The following is a 20,142-nucleotide window of genomic DNA, read 5'->3' as shown; positions in this document are numbered from 1 at the left end:
TTTTGTCATGCTTTTCTCTTAGCGTATATCTCACTGCAGCCAGGGCTTGGAATGAGGCATATAATATAACAACAAACCAGAGACCTGGCAAACATGGGGCTACTCACTGGCTTTCTTCATGCATATGGTTTATTTTTCCCTGCTACGTCAATCCTTATAGGGCTTTACCACTACATCTGTCTCCTGGGAGTCTGCTATTTCAACTGTTACAGGGAAGGTGCAAAGCAAAGAGGAAGGATACATTCAATCCTTTCTACAATTTTCAAGTCAAATGTCTCACCTCCACACCATTAATTAAACAGATTAATTAAATAGACAAGCCCCTGCAGCAGCAAGCCCTCTCTAAGGATAATACTGAATAGCTCCCAGCTTTCAACTGTGGCACATAACAGAGTTCTGATTATTCCAGATCAAAAGTCTTGCGTGGTAACCTTCTTTAGGCCAATGTTATTTCATCGATGTTTTGTGTTTCTCTGCAAGCAGATAGGGACAGTATTTTTTGCCAAAGGTGACAGGAATAGAACACACAAAAGGCAACAGTGAGCATGAAGATTACACTGGGTCTTGCTAGCTTTTATATTTTCTTTTCCAAAGCATCTGATTTATAGTTTACCATTGCTTCCATTGTAGGAAGCAATTTAAAAATAAACAGGAAAATGGCGGCTGATTTTGAGAATTCTGGTCTGAACAGAATCCACAACAACATGCACCATCAGCGCACATGGTAGCCGGGGGAGTCCAGACATGCTTGACAAGCAGTGCACAAGGCTGCAGGATGGGGAAGGGATGCAGGACCCCATTCCTGTATATAACTTTTCAGAGAAAGGTGAGGACTGCTTTAGTAGTGGAAAAGCTGTCCACATTCAGGAATACATATTTACAGCCATGGGTACACCAACACTGTCAAAAGGGACAGGCAAATCTTTTGATTGTTTGTTTGTGTGCCCTTTCTCTAGCTATCACAAAGTATACATGAAAAGAAAGATCCACAGCTATTACCATATGGAAAGATCACAAGATCAGTCTTTAAGCCAAAAAAACAAGTCCTGATGTGACCACTGCTGTAAGCGACGCTGGTTAGCAGGGACTTTTCTTTAGGGTTCACTGGATGTAAATGTGAGGACGGCCATGTCACATCTTCCTGCAGGGAAACAGCCCAGATTCTTTTCCAGCTCCCCTGCTGTATTAGGATGTTCAGAATCAGCTTGATACGACTTTCACGAGGAACAGTGAGGGATTAAGAAAGAATATTAAACCAAGTATTTGGACAACTTCTCTGGAGCTGGACAAAAACAGCATTCAGAGAATCAGAATGCTCTTTTTTTTTTTTTTTCCCATCTAGATCATACCAGCTAATAGCGGCTTTTCAGGGTCACTCAACCTCTACTTCTGCCCTTCTTTATCCTGAATGGACCAGAACGAATGTATCTTATCTTCTCTCTTTAAAATGCCGTATAATATCCTTCCATAGTGCTGACAACATCACTGTTACTCTCCAGCAGTTCCAAGACACGGTGCATCACCGCTTCAGCCAGAACAGGGTTGTAGCTCTGCTGAACACAGCTCAAGATATGAAGGAAATGACAGCCTTTTTCAGCATCTGCGGAAAAAAAGGAAAATGCAGCCAGGCATGGAGGAAAGACTTCAGTCTAACTGCCTCTTTTTAACTCTTATTATCCAAATTAGTCAGGAAAAAAAACACAGCTGTTGGAGAGGAAGAATGCCCTAGGTACTGAAGCAGAGATGCATGTATTCAGAGGGAAGAGATCCAGTCTGTGCCTACTGTTCTCCAATTATCAACTGGCTTTTCTGGGAAGTGTCAGGGCCATAATGAGTAAAAGGGTGGAAGATAATCAGTCTTGCAAACTTTAATATAATATACAGGGCTCTTTCTGTATAACCTGATGATGAGGTTCATAACTTAAGAGCACCCTGACTGTCCACCTATGCAAGCCATCCAGTTTATGCAACTGCAGAAGAAACCAAACGAAAATCCTTTTGCTGACACCCAACTTCAAAAAAGTCTAGAAGCAAGGTTCGTGGCCAGGACCTGTAACTGTTTGCCCAATGCTGGCATCTTGTGGAAAAACTGCTACAGCGCAACTTTCATTCACCTAGCAATGCATTCACATCCCTGCACTTCAGGCTACTCAGACAATTATGGGAGTAGAATATAACAGAACTTCCGTATCAAATTTTATCTCTTTTAAGAGAAATGAACCTGAAAATGTACAAGAGAACACAAACGTAAAAATAATCCCCCTTCCTAGAGGGCAAGCCAGAGACAAAGGTCCTTAACGGCTGCAGTATCACACGCAGCTACTGTGCACCTGGTGGAGCCATCGTTTGAAGGTCAGTTGTCCCAGTCAACATTTCCTCCAAAGGACCCTGTAAACCCACTAATCATCAGTGCTGCAAGCTCCAAGCTCCCCGTCTCTCCAAGTGCTGAAGTCCACAACAGATTTCTGTCTCCTAGCATAAATGAAACACATCAGCACAAATGGCTTTCCTCCTCCTCAGACACCTCAGCTCACATGATGTAAGGTAAGCTTGATAAGGGTGCTGAGAAATTTGATTTTATTTTTGCCAGTCTCTACTCTAGAATTGGCTGAGCCCCAGAACTGCCTTACAAGCTGCTGAGAAAAGTCACTGGTAGATAGGAGGCAATGCTAAGTACTGGTAAATAAACAGTTCAGCCTAATTCCTATCAGGTTGTGATTCAGCCAAACATATTTCTTTGTAAGTCAGTGATCCAGTGTGGTTAAAGACCTTTGTGACTGGTAGCCAAAAATGAGTCCACCACCCTAGGACCAATAAGTGCAGTGCAGAGTACAGAACAATGCCTCTACCTGGTCATAGTGAGTGTTGTTGCAAAGTGGAGAGCTGCATTTTGCATTAGTCATAGGTTTGTCATAAGAAGGTCAAAGTGCCCATCCCTGATCTACAGGAACTTAGTTTAAGTCTAGATGAATTAGATTAGTGACTCAAGTGTTACTCAACAGTGTAATACATACTTTCCTCCTAGATGCTGGTAGAAAATGGCATTTTGGGGTAGCTGCAGGTGTTCACAATCACTAAGTAACCCAGAAACACTCCTAGCCTATGACCTGACTTTGAGGGAATACACTCCTTACAGTAGAGTGATGCTGTGCCTCTTTCGTCAACATACTGGTTCTAGCTTTTGTCTGCCAACCAAGGTAAGCCAGGCTGTGATTAATTGTCTTGCCTGACTACCAATATCAGAGAAGACAGAGTTATAGAACAACTACCATTTGCCCACTGTGGACATCTCACAAAGGGTCCATTTTGACATATTAAATTTAACTTCAAGAGGTTCTTTTTTTCCTCTCTACTATTAGCCTCATCTAAGCCTAAACCCAGAGCAAATGTGTCAAAAATAAGAAAAAAAAAAAAAGAAAAAAAAAAAAGAACCCAAACCAACCAAACAAAAAAGAATCTGGACTGTCTACCATTTTGCAGCACAGTATGGAATCAAAATGTACTGTCATCCTTTTCTGGCTGTCTCAAGCCTCTAGAGAGACCCACAGTGGCCTCACATGAGGGCATTTAAGATCAGGCTGTTTAAAATTACAATTGGAGCCAAGGACTGGGATTGTCGTGTAGGCATATTACAGATCAGGGTTTGTGGAGCTCTGACTAGGCACGCTGAGGATTTTTTTATTTGTACAATAGTTCCAGGCAGCTGGGTTGGGCCTTGACAATGCGTCACAACTAAAGCAATGGGGTGAGGCGTTGCCTTGAAAACTGGCAAAGAAGTAACTCACTGGAGAGAAGAGTTTCGTTTATCATAAATCAGTCTTCCTGTCATGGAAGATTAATATTACTTTTGAAGGAAACCGAGTAGGAATTTCTTGCAACAAACAAGCAAAAGCCCTTGAGGTACTGCCACGTTCTTATTTTCTCACTCCGAGCCTGCTTGCTACTTAAGGCCAAGCGGGTGGCCAGTGCCATCCCACCAGCAGAGGGGGTCCAACAGTTACATAGAACTCTGTGCTCTCGCATTGTTCCGTGACAATAAAATATCCGCAGTACCCTGTTGGTTTTGATTGAAGCTTCTTGGCTTTCCTCCTCAAAATCTTCTATTACCAGTGACTAGAACATTGAAACGGTCCTTCTGAAAACTAGCAGAGACACACTGACCTGGAAATTGTCCTCTTTACAACAGGAAGCTAAGTAGGTGGAAAGCTTCAAGAACAAGATCTGTAAAGTGGTTGCTATTTTTAACCTACTCAGTGTGGAAATAGCGGCTTTGAGGACTCAGGACTTTTCAGTGTCTTTTCTGTGACTGATCTACAAGTGTCTCTCTGCTGATTTCTGCTCCTGACTGGGAGAAAGAACTTCCCAACCTCTCATAGAGCACAGAGTACTTTACAGTGTGATAATGCACAAGAGGGTAGTTAAACACCAGGTAGTTGCTCAGCGCCCTGTGTCAACTATATACAGGTTCTGGCCTTTATAGTGGCATAATTATTTAAAAAAAAAAAAAACCAAAAAAACAGGTTCCCAGGAGAACTAGCTGATGTATAAAATGGGCAGAGGAATGATTTGACTCTTACAGAGAAGATGTTTGTATTTGTTAATTGGATAAAAGACAATAAAACAATGTGATATGGTAACTTCTTGCACTGAAACAGCCTCAGGCCAATGAGCTCATCTTCACCTGGACGTGCAGTAACATCTACTCCCTCCATCCCCCAAAGATACAGAACTTTTAGCTCTACTTACAAACCCTGTCTACAATTGTTCCACTGCTTAAGGTAGCCAGTTGAAAATTCAAAAATAATGCCACTTCACTTAGCCGTTTTCACTGCAGGATAACCATCATATACCAGGTCCTACAAGCACTGTTATAGTTATGATAGTATAACAATATGAGCAATTTAAGATTATATGCCTTATGTTCTAGTCACTCATTTATTCTGTACTCAAGTGCACTCTACCCCACAAATAGCTGCACTCCAGCAGCAAGTGATACCTGCTGACACATTCTGCTCAATGAATTGAAAGAAACTCTGTAGCAATGTACCTGTGTAATTAGCAGACATTCAGGTCAAGCACAAGCTATCTCTATGGCAATAAGACACAATAGGCTTGAGGGACAGGGATAGCTCAGAAGCCTTATGAGATAAATTATCTGAAAAGAAGTGGATTTTGTTAGACTGAAATTCCTACCTGCAAAGAACAACCACCTGAGCTCCACCTGAGCTTAAAATCTACAGAGAATATCCTACTGACTAAGTAAATTTTACCGTTGACTTAATGGAGGTGGAGATTTCACCTTTCCGTATGGTCACTTGTGTGTCAGCTCTCCCGTAGACACTGAACTAGCAAGATTTGCTACTTATCCAGAACACAAAGCAACAACTGCTAGGTGCCGACCTAACTTCACTACATTTGGTTCCTCCCAAAGTCTATTCTCAAAAGATATAGATCTAAGATAATGGCTGCTTATTTCAGATCTGAGAGGTTTGCTTCCTTCTGGGCACACCTGTCCTTTCTCTGCTCTTGCACTCCTGCTTTTAGCTATACCAATTGGTTACATCAGCAACTTAGCTGAGAGTTCAAGGGTAAGGACAAGAAACGTATCTAATCGAACAGCAGGAGGAGATACTGTCATCAACGTATCAGCATCAGCTCATCAGTGCCCTGATCACACTGGTACTTACGCCTGGGTTTTCGACAGTCTTCTTTAATCACATCAAGGGTCACTTTAAGCAGCTCCTTATCATGGTCAGTCACCTGGAGAAAACAGAAGAAACTGGTAATTTATAGCATTCTATTTAAAAGTAGATGGCATAGCTGTTGAAAAGCAATCCAAGGCCATGGTGTATTCTAAACTAACACTCTCATAACTACAGTCTGCATTATATACTGCCTCCGAGGCTAATAATGAATGTTAAATCTTCAGTTATTATTTTTAGTACCATTAGCAGCATCTATGAGTTAGGTGAAGAACATGATATACCAGAGTTCAACCCAAAGGAGGGCAACCGATTCGGTAGAACACCAAGTTTCAACCCTCTTTGATAAAGAGAACTGTCCCAGGCTTCAGTGTGCTCAGCTGCATGAGTGCACAGTTTGGCAACCCCGTGAACACAGACTGCGCTTGGAACAGCAGCAGTGCTCAAGTCTGGTGCTGAGCTACAAAAAGAACAACTCAGTAGGTGATACAGAGGTAAAAGCAACAGTGAAGTAAGCTGCAGATAAGTATTTTGAGTAAATACACAACACTTGGATGTCCAGCTTCCCTTTCGAAAACACTTCTACTACTTCTGAAATATTTCTACTGTTTCTACTGGCTATGGAAGTCATATCCCCGAACTTGTTTGCAACCACAGCTCAGTTCCTTACATGGTATAAGTCCTTGGAGCTACTAGGTTTCTGGAAAACCACCCCTTTTTCTTGTAGCATCTTTATAGCTTCCTTAAAAACACTGTGAATCCTCTTGGAACTGGAGTCATTTTTTGACTTCACCTAGATGGGAAGAAAGGAATGAAGCAGATGGTGAGACATCTCAGCTCAACTAAAATAACCAGCAAAAGCTCCAGATGCTTACAAGAGCAAGAGGACTTCAGGTGATTTTGTTACACATTTTTCTTCACTTAGTAATGCACAAAACATATCTGTTATGTGTGAGATAACCAACATCCCTGAGCTTTAAAAAAACCCACAAACACACACCAGAAGCTTATGCTTCCTTAAGAGTAGCACAATCTCCTAACTGCCTTCTTTGTATTTTGCAGCTATTTGTTTATGTACTGACAACTCTCTTTTAGAACAGGCTTGTGATGCTTGCAGAACACCTGACTTTAGCTAATCAAGCTTTGCTCATATTCAGAGTTCTCCTAGCAATAAGGGTAGGTAGGAAGATAGGGGGAGCAGTGCTTTGTAAGGTGATACTCGGGAGCAATCCAGGTGCTGGGGATTGGATTCCCATCTCCCAATTTGAAACTGAGGTAGCATCCAAGGAAAAGGAGGAAACCGGCAAGAACAGTACTTGTTTCTCATTCCCTTCATTTCCAGATTATTTTTACACACTCTGGTGATTTACACTCATTCATAATCATCTCTCTCTCGAGTTTCTCCACAGCCTAATGAAATGAAAGGATAAAGAGCATGCAAGACACGTATTTGAGATAAGGGAACAAAGGATTCAGTTTTGAGGGCAGGTGGGAAACGAGTCTCTCTTGAAGAACAATGTGCCTGGAAGTCCATAACTGAGGAGGTTATTTAGAACAAAGGGTTCTGTGTTTGGGACACATCTAACAGATTAGGAAGGAAGGAAGGGGATTAAAAAAAAAAAAAAAAAAAATCAGGGAAAAGCAGGGTTTGTTTGGAAATAGAACAGAGCTAAGACAGTGGAATGGCAGCTAAGGAAGTGGAAGGAAATGAAGAAATCAGTTGTGGAGAGGAGGAAGTATGGGTAGATAAGAGCAAGGCCATGACTTACTCTTCTCCATCTCTATCTGTCCTGCTATGTCCTTCAACCTCCCATTTATCTACACAGACTGCTTCAATTCCCCAATTGTTGCTTCCTCATTTGTTGGGAGCACACTGTGCTCCCTGTGGTTTTCTTTGAGAACAGAGCTAAGCTGCTTCCCACAAACCAACATGTGATAACTAGAACCACACCCCACCAGGGCAACCAAAGCAAGATTTGCCAAGGCATTTCTTCAGCCATCACCATAAATGCTCCCATCCTGTCCTGAACGAAAGTAACAGACTTCACATACTCTACTTCACTCACACAAGCCTTGGGAGTGAAATAGCACCATGCACCAGAATGAATTCACACAAATATGTGACTTAGACACCACGTTAGCAATGGAAGAATATCTTTTCACAAAACATTCACTCAATCCATTTGCAAATCTCAAGTGAAATCCTGACTGCTTCTAAGCCTGGAAGCTGAAGTGCCTAACTGGGAATAATTCAGAGATCCAGTAGGGATATTAGCGTTAGCATGCATCACAAGTTTCTCCATCCCCTTCCTCCAGCTAATCCTCAATACTTCAACAGGCCATAATCACATCTCTCTCTCTGTCCCACAAAAGCTATCTATCTTTTTCCTCTCAAATAAACAGTCAAAAATAATTGCCTAATAGTTCAAGATAATTAACATAGAACAATGGCTATTATTCTCAGTTCAGTTTTCTCCTGTTCCAGACTGAGGGACTTCAGTGACTGAACGTTTGTCTGTCCCCCTGTCCACCACAGCTGTATCAGTTTGGATAACAACAGATACTCCTTCTAGCTCCAAACTTGACCATGCATCTGGTCACTATTCCAGTCACAGCATTAATAGCACTATCATATTTCTCTCCATCACGCCTCTTCTGATGAACTGAAGAAACAAACATAAAACGTAGCAGGAACGGTTAAGTGAAAAGTGAGTATTTTCTCATGGAAAAGCACATTCTCATGGCCATATGTTAAAATGAAGAAACTGCCTCTCACTCAAAGGCAGCAATAAGTCCTCAAGAATCTAAGAAACTGCTAGCAAAGCAACCATATCAAGACTCTGATCAATTTTTAATGTGAAAGCAAACATTTGGGGAGAAAAAAAAAATAGATAAAAATATCTATTTTTAGATAGATATAAAATATCTCCAAAGAAGCACGATAATTATTCAGTTTGGCTTAACACTGAGATCCCGTCAGAAAAGGGACATAATTAAAAACAGACTCTGTGTGAACTGACACACAGCTCAGCCTGGATGGATTCTGAAAGAGAATCACTAAGAATGCAAGGCAAGGGATCGACAGAGCGAAGGCAGAGGGAGGCTTAGGAGCGAGAAATAAGTAAGCAGCTGCTACATATCAGCACCCTCTCACACATGCTGCCGAGTCCAAGGGAAGGGGCTCCACAGCAGAAGGACTATTCTCAAATAACAAATGAGGGCTCCAACCCTCTTCAGAGGCTTTAATGTTATCCTGAAATTACAGGAAAAGTTTGTGGGTTTTTTTCCTAGTGTGCACTAGAATATGCTTCCTCCTCTCCATCCCTCCAAGTAAACAACAACCGAGTTTCATTGAGAACACAATCTAAAATTACTTAATATGTTCTTTTGGTCCACCCAAAATATCTCCAGCTTCTCATCTTGGAAATTCGTAAGTCAATAGTATCTCTTTCCAACACCTTATCGCTTTCCTTTATGCCAAACCAGGCCCTCATTTCCTGTGGACTTGCATCCCTCCTCAGAGCCAATGGACACCTAAGCTCGTGATTTAGTCTATCAAGCAGAAATCTACAGGAAACTGCACATGGGGCTATACACAGAGAGAATAAATCTAGGACCATGAAATTCTATGTGATTTCACATCCCTGTTTCTATTTCAGGAGGAGATTGAAAAATGCTTGCATTTCAACAGTTATAAAGATATATTGTAGCTGTTAACGTAGCTCCTTCTGAGTCACAGCTTATTAGCCATCACTTTACTTTTACAAAGCTTTTCATCTGAGAAATGCAGTTATCAAGTGGTTTAACTGCTGATCCAAAGCACCAGCAAGATTTGAATCTGGATTTTGAATTTACCTCTCACAATGTTCACACCTCATTTTGCAAAGTGCCCCCCTTCAGTATGCCTTAGTTTCAAGGTGCACAATTTCAGGTTCTCTGAAGTGCGGACAGCAGGGGCTCTCCCATCTCCCAGATCAGGTCCTTTTCAAATAAATGAGCACCAAAAAACCATTCATCACTTTTGCAAAACACGTTTCCCACACAATTTTACCATCACTACCATCCCTCCCTAGGCCAGCCAAGGACTTTGTAGCAAAACCAACAGAAGAATCCATGTCTCCAGAATTAAGTTGATATTTTAATCAATACATCCCAACTGATGAGTCTCACACAGCTTAGTGGGCTGCTGCTGTGCAACCAGTTTTTCTCAGATCTTTAAAACAAGACAAACTCTCTGTACAATCAATAATAGGTCAAAGAATGAAGTGGTACAGGAATTAGTCTGTCTGTTCAAAACACTGAAAGTATGTAACCTTTGGCTCATTATGAATCACAACACACCCTGATGGTGTTAAAAGTTTCCTGGTATAACCACACACGTGATTCTACTCACAGAACTGTCCTTTGCAATTTCTCATGCAGTATTTAATCCTTGGCTTAGACAGGTGACAATTTTAGTAATAGTGATTCTGGACATGTCAGTCCTGAAGTCCTATAATAAGCTTTGCAATATACATACTTAAAGAAGCAGTGAAGCTTCCTCAAGAGGCAGGAAGACAAGCACATAGTATCAAAGTATCAAGAATGTGTAATGCACTATGCTGTACCTACAGTACAATGTACAGGGTATGTACAGTAAGTATGAACAACACTGTAAAACTCCCTGCCTTAACTACTTGTCTTTGCTGACCTTGAGATAATATTCAAGCCAAGAGAAGTACAAATAGTGGAGTCTGAAAAGCACAGCCCAAGTTATGTGTCCTAGCTGGGACATACACAAGCTGGAATGGTAATACTGAAATAGCACACACTAGAGCTTATGCATGGAAGAAGTGCATAAAAATGGTTAATCAAGACGAGCTGGTTGCAAGTTGTATTTATTCCAGTTGAGAAACTGGATGGATCAAATTCACATGTAGTTTTCTGTAAAAAAAAACCTAAACCAAACCAAAGGCTTGTCCTTTTGCCAAACATAATTGCCGAAGTCCAGCAACTACACTCTAAGTTCTCTGAGCACAAGACTACTTTTTCTGGTTTTTGCTTGTAGCCTTTCTTGTGGTATCCATCCCCTCAGTCTCAAAAGTCATCTGTTTTATGGGATAAGGGAAAGGCTACAGCTTACGGATAGAGGGGGCACTGGTTATATGAAATAAAGCTCCACTAGTTTTAGAAGTTGTAACAGATTTATTAATTTTTAATTATTTAAAAAAACACCAAGCCTTCCAATTCTCTTACCTATCTTCTGTAGACTATAAAATTAAAAGTTCCCTGCTATGTGTCTGAGCAGAGGACACGATTTGAGTTCTATGATGTGCATCTGCTAGAGGGGAATTTATTCTGGAGGGCCAAAAGACTGGGGAGCCACCAGGACTGGAACTAGGTGTTGTAGGACATGTATGGGATGTGGATGGGGCTCAGGTACAGTAATGCTGAAAAGGAACAGAGAAAAGCTGCCTACCTCAAGCTATCCCAGCTACCTCCTTCCATCTTCACCCCTGCTCTGCTCCACTGACAGTGACTCCAGAGCAGCTCACCACCTCCCTGAAGGAAATACTCCATCGGGAGGTACTCTCCCACTGTCATGAACACTATGCAAGTACTTCAAAAATTGGGAAAGAGACAAAGGGAGTGTATCACAGCTCCTAGGATCACAGGGAAAGGAAGAGAGGGGCAAGAAAAGAGTTTAACAGCAACTGTGCTCCAGAACAACGGAATCAGGGTTTATTTTTTTAAAAAAAAAAAGTTATACAACCAAATAACTCATCCTTCCACATCCAGAAAAAGTGCAAGAAGCGAACAAGTGTGTATATTGTGGTGTGGCCTAATTAGTTCGGTCCACTCATCTAGCTCCTGCCTTGCCAAGCAGGCACGAAATAACATCATTCCACATGAACATTTCCTCATTTAGTTTGAGGGAGATGCAAAACAGAAGACCAAAGAGGGGAAAAGTAAGAAAGAGGGACAGAAATCAGATCTATCACACTTATTTTTGTGGATCAAACTGAGTATTTGACTCTCTGCCAATTACGAGAAGTGACACTTTCCAGAGACAGAGCAGAGGAACAAGGAAATGCATTTCCAGAGCATTACTAGGCACTCCTCTGAAGGCATGCAGGTCACTTGACAACTGCAGGTTCTTTCTTATGTAAAGAGATATAAGCCTCTTTGCAAGGAATTAATACCAAAGGGCACCAGGGAGAACTGTAATTTCTAAATAAGCATCTGTGTGCCCAAATTCCTAGGACATATAGTCACATCCTTGCATCAGGGTCAGGAGCAACTATTAATCATATGATAGCTCCTCATGACTGCTAACAATGATGATGCTACATTGGTTTTGTTGGTTTGGTTTTTTTGTGCCTTTCTATGTTTGTTCTACACTAGTTCCTACTTTAAATGGCTTTGCAAGTTATTCATCTTGATCTTTCTATAAATGCTTAAATTTCAAAGATGGAAGTTTCCAGTATTAGTCACAATGACCACTACTTCCTTTAATGTAAAGTGTTTGGGAACTTTATTAATACTGTTCCAGCTAGTTTAGAAAAATACCCTGTTCCATGTTGGATATTCTAGTATCAAACTTTTCTGTCAAAAATGAGAGTAGCTCCTGTTATTGTTTCTATCCATGCTTGCTCTAAAGCAAACAACAAAAATGCCTTTAATAAAAATAAAAGAAACAGCTATCATGAAGCAACTATCAGAGGCAGTTCAAGACCACCAACAAGAACAGAGCTTTTCATTATTATTTAACCTCATCTAAAAGGGACTGTGTTTTGTTGTGGTTGTTTGTTTTTTTTTTTTTTTAAGAATTAAACAAACCTCAGATGTTAACATAACATCACACTTAACTTTACAGTGCATATCAGAATCAGGCAGTAAAAATGACTGCTATGGATTTGTTTCTCTACAGAAAACCAAAAAGTAAACAAATGAGTCACAACGCTCTAGTTTAACAGTTTCAGTTGCCATTGGTAACACGGTAAAAGCCATAACTCTGTTACTTCTGCAGAAATTCACCACTTCAGTTGAGAATCTGGTTTGTAATTCATCCAAATAAAACAGAGTAATATAAAGCCATTTTACAAAATGTTTTTTGTTCTATTTCCCATTTCTGCAGTTGGTTAAGAGCGCACTATCTCACTGGAAAGTTTCTTAACAGCTTGGTTACACACAGCGGAATGTAAACTGATTTCAATTAAATCCCACCTTCTGATCCTTTCAATCATGGCCTTTCACAACTAGGGATTTCCAACAAGAGAAATATGTAACAGGGAGCACTGCTAATCCACTCATAATCTGCTCTTGAAAGCTACATCTATATTAATATATTGAGCATCCATACTAATATATTGACCATCTATATTAATATATTGAGCTTTAAATGAGAAACAAGACAAAGATTCTGTGCTCCCTTCTCCTGATCAAATTCAGAATCTCAAACATTTGTCCCAAACAGTTCAAGCACTTCAAGGGGATCTCCTTTTCTGATACTGCCACTATTTACAGATGTAGGTAAGTCAGTGCCTGTTGCAGACTGTAAGGTTACTCAGCCCTAATACAAGATTACCCTTAAAAACAGAATTTTCTCATACGGCTTTCTTCGGTCTACTTTTATGTGTCTCAGGTGACAAGGTTCCCTCAAGCTCTGTAAATAATTCATGCATAAAGCTAAAACACTTCTGGCTTTTGAATCCTCTGAAGGCACCAGACTCTCATCTAGTTGTTTATGCTTAAAGAAAAAAACAAGTACATGGTATTATTTCCCCCACTAAAAACTTGAAACTGTTAGATACTCACCTCTTGACAGCTGGGACTGGGTAGGTGCTCACCAGCCAGTGACACCAGAGTATCAATTGTTTCCAACTCCTGTTGGTAAAAGGTCTGAATTTTGTTTTCTAATAGAAAGCTTTTCACTTTCTCATGCAGCATATTGATTGAGAAATTCTGACTCTCCAGGCCACTACGAGCATACAGAGAACATGTCAAAAGGCAAGAAATATACTACTAACATTTTTTTAGAACAATTACCTACAGTTAGTCTGATAGACTGGTTTTCCAAGGTCAAGAGGTGTTTTACTGACCTTAAAGAATCTAAGTTTAAACCTTTAATTGAAACAGGCCATTTTTATATATAATAAACCTCCAACTGTCCTTCTTCAATCATTTGCTGTAACAGTGTTGCAATTTTAAGACCTGCAGTCTCTGGAACCTCACTACATGCATCAGACCTGCCAATAAGCATCCAGCCACCCTTAAACCGATTACAGGAACGGGTGTTTGACTCCGTTTATTAAGGATTTGTGATTTGATGATGACAAGGGCAGCAGAAGTTGAGAGCATTTCAGTGGAACAGCTCCTTATCCTTACACATAAAATCAGGCAAGGACACTTCTCCATCTCATCTGTTGACCTCACCCCCAAATCTTGCTCAAAACCCCAGCTTTTTTTAATAGATGCAAGAAGTCTGTATTTTATGGTATTTTACTACCTTCCTATTATTCACTTTGGTTCAGCATTATATTTCTTTTCTCAGATTATGGACAGGTATCTCATCTGCACAGATCATCAATTATTTGGGCGAAATGCAGGCTGCTACTGTATGCTTGTGCAGAGTCTAAACCACAGTCAGGCCCCGTTCTGTTTTTCTCCACAGTTATTACAATAACAAATAAACAATAATAAAATTTCACGCTTCGCCCCAAGACCGGTCTGGATACTGCATTTACCTCTCTCCCTCCTTGAGGCCTTGGAAAGGTTTATCATAAACCTCTCTATAGAGACAGGGGAGCTCCAGCATTCTTGAGATCTGAACATCACACACAGGATCATCCACTTTATCTGGAGCAGCAAAAAAGAACACACATGCTTGGCCAGGACTTCCATATCAATCTTTTAAGCAAGTATACCTGAGGCAGCACAACAGAGCATCGTTTGCCAGTATTAACTTGGCAAATTTTGTTCACTGTTGTTTTTATTAAAAAACAAACAAACAAAAAAAAACCCCAAACCACAACCACACAAAGACACAAAGGCCACTCCTGCTTTTACAGTTTACAAGGAGGTAAATGACCTGTTGTGGTGCATTGCAGATTATGCTTCTGTCTGACAATTTATTTAACCAGAATTTATGATCTCCATTTTACCTTTCATCAGTCTTTATCCATTAGATGAAGTTAACACATAGTAAGGAGTTTTATTTGGGCCAAAGTGAAAGCAATTTAGAGGGTATTTGAAGTCCACGGCTTTCCTTTAATGAAACAATAGTATTATTACCAGCCCTTGAATGGGTTATATATTCACAAATCTTCTGTCCAGAAAGAAGGATTGAATTCCCTCTCAGATTTTAGCTAGAGCTGAAAAATCAAGACTTTTTATCTGAGCTACATAGGGTTTTTAAAAGACGGGCTTCCCCTCACCAAAGGAATCATTCCAGTATTGTCTCTGACAGATTTCACTAGGGAAAAACAACTCTTACACAACAGCACAAACACAGCGGAGAGAAGAAATTATGTAACTGGAAACTCCTAGGGAGTAAAGACTGGACTGCAGAATCCTCCTGCCCCAAGAGCAGCCAGATGTATCTGACCAGTAGCACCTGCCTACAGGTCTGTACCTGAGTGACTGAAGATGAAGAACACTTCCCAGTCATTCTGCAGAGCCAGAGAGTTTAGGAGAACCTGGATTTCAGTGGTACAATGTGCCCACGCACTGCTGTCTGCCCAAGGAATGGATTATACAGGCTGTGACAAACAGCAACTGTTTCTCCAAAGCAGCTAACGCTCTTGATGAAGTGTGACGTAAAAGTCACCAACTGCCTTCCAATGGGCTTTAGTTGTTCTACTTCAACATAAAGAAAACTGAAGAGCACATGACTCTCAGATAGCCAACCACAGTACCTGCATAGCATTCTTGTATGCATGCTAGTCATCTTTTACAGATTTTCCAGGAACGTCTCATTTACAGACAATCTAATCCCACACATTAAGTAGTGTGTTTTCAAACCTTACACTGCTAAAATTGAAATCAAGACATAGATTAAAGTCTCTTTAGAAAAATGAGATGCCAGAAAATAAGTGGAAATTATTCAATGAATAATGCAGCTTACATCTTCTCACGAACTCAGGCAATTAAGTTACATATGTCACAGACCCATAACACTCACAAAAACATGAAGCCTGAATTTCTCTTTGTTGCCTGTAGGTTCGGATGTGACCTCTGACCCTGACAACATCCCCAATCTCCAGCTTAGTTTTCTGGCTCACCATTTCTTGGAGTTTCTTCATCTGTTCAAGCACAGTAAGACTGCTGGGTGTGCTTGGATGACCTGTAAGAAGTAGGGGAAAGGAGATCGGGCATTAAGGTCAACAGGACTGTCCTTTTGCATTCATCTAAACACCTAAGCATTACAGGAGTCATGTTACTAAAAAAGTGGTAAGGTCCTAGGCACCATGTGATCTGAGTAGCAACACTTTTGGGTGATAAGGTTAGTTTACAGTATTATATTTATTTAAATAGTTCAGCTGGGAAAAGTGTAAAAGGGAGAAGATAATGATTTACCACTGAAAATGTCATAGATGAGTTGCAAAATTGAAACATTAATTTGAAGTGGGTTTGTCAGTTTTTGATTTTGTCATGCTAAGATGGATGAAGGGGGAAAAGAAAGGTCAGCTGAACTTTTTACGTAAAAGAATTAGTCATCTGAGGTGGGGCCAAAGTACTCATGTAATGTAATTTGATGTCTACACTGAAGTAAATTCAACTTGACAGAACTTCACATTTACGTAACACACCTTTCCAGGAGAGTAAATTCTTCATAACTTAAAACCTGATTAATGATCCAGGTATCCCTGATCACAATTACAAAAGGCTGGAAGAAAGTTTCCTGTGCCCCCTAGGAGCCATTTTCTTTAGCATGTACAAATGAATTCACTTCCACTAATAACATAGTGCCCCTTCAAGCACTACTGATGTACATGTAAAATAAGAACGCAAGGCTGAAACAAGGATTCTAGGTCCTCATTCTATTCCAAGTAGTATTTAATGCAATTCCTTTAATGAATTTAAGTTCCTCATAAAAAAATTATTTGATTGTGGGTTCTCATTATTTTTTTGGAATGCTGTGCCACACCATCACGTCTCTAAAAGTAAGAGCCGTCGTCTAGATTCCAGTTCCAGTTGGGATTGTTTATATCACTTGCCATTGTTAAATGTAAGTAAGTATGAATCATCTATCTGCATGAATGGGCTCATTCCACAGACATCAGAGTTTATAACTTTTACATCAAGCTTTCCTTTCCACATTCTATGCATATGTAACCCTAACACTGGCAGATGAAACTAGTAAAATTTAATTCAGTAAGACTTGATCAGCTCCATATCAGGGTCACCAATTTACTACATGAGCTTTCAAGAAGGTCCAAAGTAGAAAGTGTTGCATACTCTGATCTATGAGAAATGGTGGGAGAAAAAGCAAAGAGAAAGCCAGACACTAGTGACTTCTTCTGTTACTGAGTCCAATAATAGATTTAAATGCACAATTTCTGCACATTTAGAACTTTCCCAAATCATAAAAGACTGTTGGCGTCCTCCCACTGTGTTTTAAGCTATTTTCGAGTTCGTCACTGACATTGTATGTATCAGCAGGAGAATACAAATGCAAACAAAGAAGAGAAGATGAATCCTGAAACCACTGCATCACAAGGGTGGGGAACATAGACGAGGTTGCTGGTCAATGGATTGACTTTGGAAACAGAAGCTGTGGTATGCAGCAGATTTCCAGCCAAGTTCCTCGCTAGATGAAGCCAGGAAAAGAACCGTAAGAGGATTCTTTGAACAATGTCACAGCATAGAATTGAAATACCATATTGCTCAGATAAGGAAAAGGCATGACATATCATAATGTAGTGGGTTTATTGGCATCACTATTGGACACAACATAAAAAGTAATATAAAACTCCCCAAATGGCCCAAGCTATAGGATGTGTTGTGTTTTTTGTTTTGTTTTGTTTTTAAGAGAGTTGAATTTGCTTTTCTGCAAGTTTGATCATTCATTACAATACGTAAGACAGACATGAGCAAAAACCTACAGTCAAAAGAGGAATTATTTATTTGATAAGTTACCTGATAAAGATGTTTCAGCTACCATGGGATTTTTCCAGCAGACACAATTTATAACCCCAGTACTATCATCCACTGCAAAAAAAAAAAAATTGTAAGAATTACACAGTAAGAAAGCAGGTAGTGATGTTCCAAGAAGTGAAGATAGATAGATAGATAGATAGATAGATAGATAGATAGATAGATAGATAGATAGATAGATAGATATGTAGGGAAATGACTGCCAAGGATATCTTGTTCCAACCGGTCTAGAAGGGAAAGTGGGTGCTCAACCCCTACTTATACCTCTGAAATAATCTTTAGTCATTTCAGTCATGGAAATAGCTCAGCACCGTATACCGTGATTACGTGCATAGTCAGCAAAGTAACATGTATATTTTCAAAAAACGATCAAGCACTAATTTAATTGATGAGACTTCAGTACATATATTGGATACTAAAGAGTTTTAAACTCATTGACAAAGTCAGAAGAAGAATCAGTGTTGAAAGCTGCAACCAGACAAATTAAAAGGGGAAACCAGGCACAAAACACAGAAGCATTACTGTAACAGTAAGAAAACAGCACTTCAACATTGCAGGGTACAGTCACGAGGACAGACTAGGAGTGCTGCTACCTCCAGCTGCATTGATTTCCATGCTACCATGTGCACAAAGTCTGCTGGCCTGTCTTGTACAAGAGGATGTTCCAGAGAGCAGAAAGGCACTTCCTCTAGCCAGGAAGGACAGAGGACAGCACATGCTTGTGGTTCTGCTCTAGGCCAGGAATTCTCAACTTAAAGTATACAGACTGGTGGCATGCAAGCCATTTCCGTTGCTGAAAAAGCTTAACACCTTCTCCTGAGCATGGGAGCTGTCTAGCTTTTCCTGTTTCGCTAGTACCTAATCAAAACAAGTTTTGCAATTTCTGCCTCAGGTGCTGCATTGTCAAGGACAGCAGAAAAAGACAAAACCCAAAGAAAACTAAAGAAACAATTGTTCATTCTACAGATCAAGAGACTGTATATAGATAGCATGTTCCAACAAACACTCTTTAAAAAAAAAAAGGCACTAAATATCTGTCAAATCACATCAAGGATCACGTTTCCAGTCCAGCTAACACTCCAAGCACCTTGCTCCTTGAATGTAGCCATCTCCAAGATTGAGCTTCCACTCTTTGTAAATTCGAATCTGCCATCTTCTGCTCCCTAAACCAGACCCATGACTACAAAAGTAACAGCAATGTTTACCAGGAAGGTACTGATTGCTACCTGCAGCCGTTTCCTCTGGGAACCATAGCATCAAAGCGAAATGCCTTTGCATTGTCTCACATGCTTTGAAACAATCTCCCTATTTAGGGGGTCCAATTTCCAATCCTTGTCTTGTCTTCCTGTTTCCCAGTGGCTTAGCTGCACATTCCTAATAACAAACATATATCATGTATAAGATGCAGGCAATTCCGAATTCCATAACAAAAGTATTCTCATCTCATTGCTATCCCTCTTTTGAGCTGCTGTGTCTGCAGCTATTTCAGCAGCTTTAATTTTGTTCCAGAACATAGATAATGATCTAGCTGGTAGGATATCCTCTCCTTGGTATAGGCAAAAAGCAACTATTTTAGTAGGAGCCAGAGCCCCCATATATCATATCAAGCCATTTACACGAGCCAGCAACAGCAAGAAACAAGGCAGATGACATTTGACTATTACATTACTGCAGCTTCTAGATGTTCCAGCTTGCAACTGGCTCTGTTGCACTGAGACAGATATGCTTCCTAAGAAGGGCTTAGAAACAAAACAAACAAGACTGAAGGATTAAGAGGCCAAACTCCTCCTCATCAATGTAACAGCTGAAAATGGAGTCCTGGAGAGACTGACCTGTTCTTGACCACACAGAGAATCTGGTAGCAGAGCAAGGCTCTAACCCAAAGTTTTTCCAGTTCACAAACGAAAGCTTTGAGCAAAAGAGACAAATAACTCCTGAAGCACAGATGAATGAGAACTCTTGCAATTGTACTCTAATCAGACAGGAGAATGTTAATCTGTTTTAAATGCACTCAAGGGGTCTACAAGCTTTTGAAAACTTCCTGTGCGTTCTGTGCCGCCCTTCCTCATCTCCTTGGGTTTAAACATTTGTTTGTTTGTGTTTTTTTGTGGGTTTGTTTTTTCGGTTTTTCTGTTTTGCTTTGTTTGTTTGAGTTTGGGTTTTGACTCTTCCGTTAACTATTTGAGGGGTAGCACTCTCAAAGCTACCTGGTAAATGAGATAATTGTGTTCATTTTCATTTCTTTATATCAGAAAGGGTATGGTTCTTGCAGAGACTGTGAGCCTACTGAGATCCCAGTGAG

General features: G+C 40.3%; 1 protein-coding gene across 1 annotated transcript in view; it reads right to left on the bottom strand.

Annotated features, from left to right (window-relative positions):
- Positions 1 to 1,347: 1,347 nt before the first annotated feature.
- Positions 1,348 to 20,142, bottom strand: part of STN1 (STN1 subunit of CST complex) — a 44,311-nt gene continuing 25,516 nt past the window's right edge. The window contains exons 4-10 of the mRNA XM_086616737.1: positions 17,823 to 17,894; positions 15,865 to 16,026; positions 14,429 to 14,540; positions 13,500 to 13,662; positions 6,373 to 6,495; positions 5,688 to 5,760; positions 1,348 to 1,600 (exon numbers count right to left, since the gene is read on the bottom strand). Coding sequence (XP_086472863.1) covers positions 1,443 to 1,600; positions 5,688 to 5,760; positions 6,373 to 6,495; positions 13,500 to 13,662; positions 14,429 to 14,540; positions 15,865 to 16,026; positions 17,823 to 17,894 — 863 coding nt within the window. The 3' untranslated portion in view covers positions 1,348 to 1,442. The remainder of the gene's footprint in view (positions 1,601 to 5,687; positions 5,761 to 6,372; positions 6,496 to 13,499; positions 13,663 to 14,428; positions 14,541 to 15,864; positions 16,027 to 17,822; positions 17,895 to 20,142) is intronic.

Source organism: Tauraco erythrolophus, chromosome 9 (genome assembly GCF_009769465.1).
Source record: "Tauraco erythrolophus isolate bTauEry1 chromosome 9, bTauEry1.pri, whole genome shotgun sequence".
Lineage (NCBI taxonomy): Eukaryota > Metazoa > Chordata > Aves > Musophagiformes > Musophagidae > Tauraco > Tauraco erythrolophus.
The sequence above is the reverse complement of the archived record's forward strand: the minus strand, read 5'-3'. Positions and strand labels throughout refer to the sequence as shown.